An 8,390-nucleotide genomic window follows, 5' to 3' on the forward strand; every position below is an offset into this window, starting at 1 on the left:
ATATACAAGTCTGCTTCTTTTCCATTCCAAGTCGTAAAAAATATCATGAATATATTTTTATTAGATATCATCTGTGTTTCGATTGAAACGGGTTAAGAAGAGAGTATAGGATACGCGTTATTATTAGGATTCTGTAGTTATGAGATTTTATTATATATACTCACACGCACACACACACACACACACACACACAATATTATATATATATATATATATATATATATATATTATGCGATTTAGAATGGCAAACGCTGCTGACGGGCCACCCGATAGAAAGTGGTAACCGTCGTCTATAGACATGAGCAGTACCATGAACATAACAGAGTATACTGTTTCGCCCATGATACCCCCCATGCGTTGCCATTCCTGAGAACTCAGATGTTATCCTCTGTACCCTATGAATTCACGCCATATCCCACCCCTCAAACCGAAACACAGCCATGCAAACACAACTGCTTCACGGTAGAAACACGGATGGGACAGAGGTGCCCAAGCAAACAATATATATTAATTAATTATATTGATTATAAGCCCCTAAATAATTTGGAAAATTTATAATGCTATTGTTTTTGAACATTAATAAAAACGATATTTGATATGATCAGTGAGAAACGCTCAATTATATCATAGGTCCGTCAAGACAAAAATTAATTTATGATTTTTTATGTTTTTCATTCCAATCCTGCTTCAAAATTTGTGCGTAGCTCGTACTATTTACGTGCAAAATATTATATTTATGTTCGAACCTTAAAATTAAATTCTTACTCAAGTGAATAATGAACGAGATTTCCATTATTTTCCAGCAACGAACATTAAAAAGTTATAATAGAATGCTAGTAGCACCAATCAACATGTGTTTCTTTATTAATCAGATTTTTATTTAGTATTGTGTTTTCTTTCGAATACAAGGCTGTTATGATTTATGTTGTTTTGGTGTTTATTTTGGGTTTATATAGTAAGTTTTCAAAGGAACTGTAATGAGTAATCAGTATAATAATATTTAAAGAAAAAGAATCCTATTTTAATTTATGATTATTTCTATACTTTACAGCCTTTATAATCGGAGAAAATTGTCATAAAACACAATGTTCAAATGTAATTGACTATGTTTGCGGCTCAGCCGAGTTCCGGAATGGTATCCGAATTATAGGAACGTTTCATAATATTTGTCACTTGAACAGAATGAAGTGTCGATTGAAGTATATTTTAGGTACTTTACCTCATTTACAGTTACTTATTTTATTATTTTAACTTATAATAATTATTAGAGTTTGAAATATTTTTTTAAAGATGAATACATCGATTGTCAGTTCATTTGTATTTTTGGCATTATTTTTGTACTAATCTTTATTAAAAGTAAAAGTAAGTTTGTTTGTTTACATATGCTTTTTGAAATACATATAGTAAGTATCAGTAGGAGAAGAATTTACTTTTATCTTGGTGTCACGCACCGCAACTTTGGTTTAAAAACTAGTATTATTAGAAATGAGAAAGTTTTATATCATTTAAACAATTGGATGGATTTTAATTAGATTTGGTATACTTATAGATTACATTCTAGATTTAGATTCATTCATTCATTTCTTCCGGCTATTATCCTAATTTAAATCCTGCGCTACACTCTATGGATATCTCTTAGTATATGTTTGCACATACGAGTATCATGTCATATTATTCACAACCAGGTTATTGGTGATCGTCTACGGCACCTTTTGTCTATTTTCTAGATTAACACGTAATATAATTTTCATCCTAATGTAGATATTATTAATTTTTACTTCAGACATTGAACAAGTTCATCACACATTTTGTAATTTAAAAAGGACTACACGAACAAGCGGTCGTAGAGTATATGATTTTAGTATAGTAGGCGCCCACCAAGCTTGCAATCACACTTGCCCAACGTATTGCATAGACACCTACGAGCCTGCGTGTGCGCAAATTTGGAAGTCAAACATGAAATCGTATAACTACCGGCCAATGATCAATCATTGTCATATTGACTTATTTTCCTGTGCTCTTGGAGTTAGTAAGTATATTATAGGAATACAGATTTAATAAAAGTAATAATTGAGACTATCGTGAATCGTTGGTATAATTATTGTTTTCCGTGGGGCACGACATAATAGATAGAAAAACATCCTTTATTGTTTCCTCCAAAAGATTATTGTCGTAAGCTTACTATAGATACTTACAAATAATTATGAATAAATATATACACACTAAGAAAACAATAGGTGGTACAAGTAAGTTAATGATTTTTACCCCAACTCATCGAGTTATAACAATGTGTGTAAAGACCTCTATCTTTGGTATACAGTTCTCAATTTCTACCCTTAAAGGAAATGGCGCGAATATAGATCGATATTATTGAAACTAAAGTAAGTTGGAATAAATATAGTTGATACCAAAAGATATGTTAAATGTTTAACTCTCGGGCGATAAAAAATATTGTTAACAAACCAAATTAATATTAGCGACGGGTAATTCACTTCTTTTTACATTTGATTTAAATATACTTGGAGAATAGGTTAATAAATAAGCTAAGCGGAATGGAATGGTCACTACAATAACACTACTATTGTAAACTATTAGTAATAATAAAATGCTGGTTCGTAATGAAAGTTTTACTGACATATTAATATTAAAATGAAAAATATAAAAGGATAAAACATAAAAGTACAAATTACAAAAGAGTTTGTAATAATTATGTCGACGGGAATATCAGTTTACACACATACTTATCTGTCACGTCTCATTGAGTTTTTTAAAGGATGATAATGGAATGATAACCCAGCCTGCGCTATCAGTATATGCTGGCGTGGCACCAGTGAGGGATGATGAGTGAGAATGAAAAAGCAGGTCAGTTAGCCCATTGTTTTGAATACATCTGGAATTAAGCACGATGGTTTCCAGAACCACATCGAGGTCAACCTGACAGAATATATTGCTAGCAATAGAGCTGGTAGTCCCTATTACTAACAATTTATTCCCCCCGCCTCATTGGAGTAGGCAGAGACGAATATCAGTTTCTTTCATCTATAATGGAAAAGGTAAAAGAACTAATCTATACGGCCTGATTTTCCGTAACATTGATATAGGATTAGTTTACGGTTTAGATAGACTCAACTGTATTTAATTATAGACGGGGATCTCAACTATAAACAGGTATGAGTATAAGTATAAAAATACAAATATTAAAAGGTCATTAAAAGACAGCTAAACCATAATTACTACTTTCTAGAGACTTCATACAAAACGGTCTAATCTTTGTTGGATTTAAATTTATAACCCAGAATTAAGGAGAATTGTTATAATTTAACGTTTATGGTGTTTTAAACTTTATATGGTGAAATTTAAATGGCTGTATAAAGTTAATACTTGGAGAATTTATATCTTTATTAAAGCAAACAATTGAACGTATCCGCCAATGGCCGCCATTTATTTAAATTTGGAACATTATGCTTTTACGTGATATTTTATAATAGGATTTCGATGATAAAGAGGTATTTGAAAACAAAGTCGAAATGTAATGGAATGCATTTTTTATATAGATGTTATTATATAATATAATATACTAATAATATTTTGTTATATTTAATTTGTGTTTTCGTACGTATATTACGAAATAATTTGGCGATCGCGTTTCCGGTCCCTTCAGGTCTGACCTAGTTTGCGGAAAGTTTGGAGACTAATGTCAACTCGGATTATGTCCTTGAGATTCTTTTTAGCGATAAACATATTTATTTTTATATTTTATTTTATGCGTTACACTTTTAAATAATAATTCAATTAGATAAAAAAAATTGAAATATGACATATCATTTTTATTAGGTGCCTAAAATACTTGCCATTGTTTTCTCAGTGTAATATTTTTTTGTAATTGTTTGTATTTATAATAAGTTTACTATTATAATCTTTTGAAAGATACAATAAAAAATATCTATCGATATATCTATCTTGCTTGTTAAAATACTAATTTTAGAAAACGAAACAGACAAAGCGAAACGTCTGAAACGTATTACGTTTCTAGAGATTTTAAATAAACAGTACGTAGTTTATGCTCGAATCCCAATTCGTTTTGGGCAGAATTAATGTCACAGGGAAAAACATTCCAGTGCTTGATGGCCTGAATGGCTAAAGAATTAGGAAAAAGCCAGTATAGTGGGCTGAAACATGGAACAAGAGCTTTCTAGAAGATCGAAGATATCAGTTATTGACGTCACTGTGAAGTTATCCTTTGCGTTTCTTATTATTTCAGATGTTACTATACAGCCATTAGGAAAATGCTACAAAAATCCATCCGGGCTTCTCTTTATGTCACAGATTGCAGCTCTGAAGTCTTTGAGGTTGATAGACGATACTTCTCCAAATCTTAGGACTGACAAGTTTCCTTCATCTGTTATTAAGCGCCGAAGGTTGGAAGAACACGAGGAATATTAATATTCATAAATATATCATACTAGCTATAGCTTACGGTTCTGCTCGCGTGAATCAGTGCATAAAGTATTATATGTGCTAAGATAGGATGTAACCCTTACCTTGTATTAAATTTCATTCTAATCTTCTAAGTACTTTTTACACAAAATTTCGCATTTGTAATATTATTAGTTGTATTATTTTAAATACTATGATATTATTAAAAATTGTAAATGATTATTAAATGTAAAAGTAGACTCACTTTTGTTGTGTTATTTGTTTTGTTTGTTTTATTTTGACGCCGTTTACTAATCGTTATGAAATAAACAATAAAAAGGACTTTCTATTAATTCTCTTAATATCAAATAATCGATTTTTTACAATAAATTATGGTATCTTCTATACACAGGAAATACTTATTCTTAAAAAGTTTACTTGCGAATTCTTCAGGCAAAAAATTAACCAAGTACCCATATCCGTTCAACTACGAGTATAATTATAGATTTCTTGCGGATTTAGTTTTGAATTTTGAGTCTAAATTTAAAATTTCATTTATTCAACTTCTAATCTGGCGAAATTTCATACAATCTTTCAACTACCAGTTTACCTCCTCGGGGGTTGAATTTTCAAAATTCTTATATATATATATATATATATATATATATATATATATATATATATATATATATAGAGTGACGATCTCAAATGCATTGAAGGAAGTCAGTGGATGCAGGTGGCTCAGGACCTTCCGGACTCTTTATGGCAGTCTATGAGGGAGGCCTATGTTCAGTTGTGGACAGATAATAGCTAAGATGATATGATATATAATTTAATGTATACAAGCAATCTATACAGCTGCTAATCACAATAACCAAGGTTCAATAAAAAAATCTTACCTGTAAATATCAACAGTGAGATTTTGGACTATAAAATAGAGTATTTTTATATACCAATTAACAATTTTGTTACAATCTTACATCTGGGATCAGCCTTCAGCGTATACATATTTATTTTGCAATAAATAAGGTGCAAAATTAATAAATGTCGATTTAATTCCACAGGCAATCAGATTAAATCCTAAAAGCTGGAGGACTGGAACATTCAATGTAGATTTCTCTTACGAGTGTGCGGCACAGCATTAAGCATGAACCCAATTCACAGGAATAAATCAAGATTTATTATTAATAGGTCAGTCTTGATTTATTTCTGTGACCCAGCGGTAAAGCCGCCTTAAACATATTCTGCGCTGGGGCGTAAAAGTCAGTTTCGCGCAGCGTCGCTTTAGAAATGAAGGATTTAAAAGTAACCGTTAAGGTGGCCAGCAATAGGATTTGCAAGTCACGAATTGTTTTATATGAGAAACCGTTCAACGGGCTGAATTTTATACATTGCAGGATAGGCTAGGTATTCGACTTTAAAGTATCTACATCGGTGTGTCACTTGAGATTTTATAACCTTTAATGTTTAACAAAAAACTACAACGAATGAAATAGCAACTTTAAATGAAATTTTATCTGTCTGTCTGTCTGTTTTTCTGTTTATTCAGGCATCACGTAAAAACTACTATACCAAATTTGATGCGATTTACACAGTTCTGTCCCTGAAGGAGTAACTTAAAAACTGGTATATGTTTGATCTTGATACACTATCCAGAAATGAACTGTTTCATTGGTTTTCCTGCTTCTGAAAGCAACGCATACGAAGTAGCGGGCATAAAGCTAGTATAAAATAAAGCCGCTGTCCGCATAAATCTGTTTCTCTACTCAGATTTTTTTAAATTATACGAGTAGTAGCTTAAACATACCAATCATTTGAATTCTCCTACTACTGAGGACTTTTTTATATATTTTTTCTTATTGCACTTCTAAATTATAAAGATAAGGCAGTTATAAATATTATGAGCAAGGGTGGGCTTATCTCTGAAAAAGATCTCTTCCAACCAACCAAACACACTGATAAAAGATGTATTTTTTTTATGGGGTCGACCTTTTTTATTTTAACTTAAATCCCTTGCTTCTATCTTACAGTTTTAGCAGCGTATATAAAGCAATGGCACTGTGAAGATATTTTTTATATTCAATACCTTTTTCTAATAGATATAGTATATATTTTACGAGTATGTAACACTGAAAATATAAAAAAAAAATAGTTTTGCACTTTCTACAGTAAATGTTTATTTTAAATTAAATTATTGATGGTCAGTAACATAATACTTTAGGTAAACTACGAGTATGAATTAATAATGTTTTAATATAAACAGGATAAAATAGTCTGTGAAATTCTTTTTTTCTAATCTCTAAAATAAAAGTATTAAATTGATGTAAATTAAATGCCAACAATATTAAATAATATGGCATAGGAAGTACGGCTTGAAACCCTGCTCTTTTATAAATATTTCTTTTAAAATATTTGGGTCTTAAATTTATTACAGTGATTTTGTTTTAATATGACGTTGAAATTTTATTAGAAAAGCTTTGGAAACAAATATACCTTGAGTATGGCGTTGCAGAAATGGCCCATCACAATTTATTTAAAAAAAATACAACTAAATATATATTTTTAAAAAATATGTTTATTTTTACTCGACGCCCATTATAACGGGAATTTTATGAGCTTACTGTTTGTCGTCTCCGATAATTTCGATGCAAAGAGCCATACGTCCCCTAAGGAAGACTTCCGGATGTAGTCAAAACAATTGTCGGAAACAACAAACAGTCAGTTCACAAAATTCCCGCTATACCGTATTGAATATTTAACATTATTACTTACATAATATGGGTGTCGTAAGAGGCGACTAAGGGAACTAAATTGTAGAGGAATGAGCAACAACGTGTGTCTTAAAATATCACCAAAGCCTAACTGCGTTTGCTAACCCGCCTGCCAAGCGTGATAACTACTGATAAAACACCCCTCATTCTTTGTTCAACAATAGACAGTTAACGGCGGATATGACTAACAAAATGTACAAAAAAGTCTGAAACAAAGTATTATTATTATATACCCAATAGACATAAATTCAGTATTGTGTACTCAACAAACGACATTGATATTCAGCAGGGGTCGTATGCGTGGGGGCGGTCATCAAGCGCGGCTTAAACTCACCCGTGTGATTAATGCACGGTCCAGTCCGATTTGCGACGCGGTCGGCACGCTCAAATTAGCCAACGATTGTAAGCTCGTAAATTTACGAAAGGTAAGCTTAATTAGCCTACATTTGGGATATATTTTTTTTTAATTCCCGATTGCTCTTAGTCTGTTTAAAATAATTACATTCATCTTTTGCGTTAGGGTTGTTTGTTTTTCGTTAGCCATTGTAGATTCTTCGCAAGCACTACATATATTAATATTATAAATGTGAAAGTGAGTTTGTTTGTTAATTCATAGTGCCTTAAAGGCTTAACCGAATCACTATGAAATTTGGTATACATGGGATGGACAAGGCTATTGGTTAATTTTTTTCCTGCTCAATAAACATATTTGGGCCACGCGGACGAAGTTGTGGGTAAAAGCTAGTAAATAATAGTAAATGAATTTATTTTTATTTGCATCATACAAGACTACAATTAGCATAAAATAAAGATTGAATAATATTGTTATTCCAAGTAAGATATTTTATATTATACATTAAATTTCGTGAATTAAAATTCCAAAATAAATACTTCTGTGCATACTACACTGCGCCATCCGTGTCAGTATAATTTAAACAATGTTTTTCCTTTAAAAATATTTCATTAATTATATTATTACTATAAGATTTGAAGCACCCAGTAAGCATAGCAATGCCTGTGGCAGATGGCTGGTATGGGTATGTAAGTCTAAATGATACTTTTTAGTGCATTTTTAATAAGTTTTCTGTTTAATTCGATGAGTTAAGCATATTCAGATTATCATCATCATATCAGCCTTTAGCTGTCCACTGCTGAACATAAGCCTTCCTCTTGATGGGATTTGCTAATAGTTGCCACGTTTGG

The 8,390-nt window shown here is 31.3% G+C and overlaps 1 protein-coding gene across 1 annotated transcript; it reads left to right on the forward strand.

The window, feature by feature from the left end:
- Positions 1–839: 839 nt before the first annotated feature.
- On the forward strand, positions 840–4,680 carry LOC116413671 (uncharacterized). The gene is made up of 4 exons (XM_031914156.2): positions 840–955; positions 1,052–1,210; positions 1,784–2,029; positions 4,262–4,680. Exons 1-4 carry the CDS (start codon positions 916–918, stop codon positions 4,441–4,443), a joined length of 627 nt encoding a protein of 208 aa, XP_031770016.1. The 5' UTR covers positions 840–915; the 3' UTR covers positions 4,444–4,680.
- The last annotated feature ends 3,710 nt before the right edge of the window (positions 4,681–8,390 follow it).

This window comes from Galleria mellonella, unplaced genomic scaffold (genome assembly GCF_026898425.1).
Source record: "Galleria mellonella isolate WM207_F2 unplaced genomic scaffold, CSIRO_AGI_GalMel_v1 utg38, whole genome shotgun sequence".
Classification (NCBI taxonomy): domain Eukaryota; kingdom Metazoa; phylum Arthropoda; class Insecta; order Lepidoptera; family Pyralidae; genus Galleria; species Galleria mellonella.

Bases quoted from the DNA above. Each gene is read 5' to 3' on its own strand.
- LOC116413671 (XM_031914156.2), top strand. From the start codon at position 916: ATGATTTATGTTGTTTTGGTGTTTATTTTGGGTTTATATA. The intron at 956-1,051 runs GTAAGTTTTCAA...TATACTTTACAG, and splicing joins GTTTATTTTGGGTTTATATA to CCTTTATAATCGGAGAAAAT. The intron at 1,211-1,783 runs GTACTTTACCTC...TTTTTACTTCAG, and splicing joins TCGATTGAAGTATATTTTAG to ACATTGAACAAGTTCATCAC.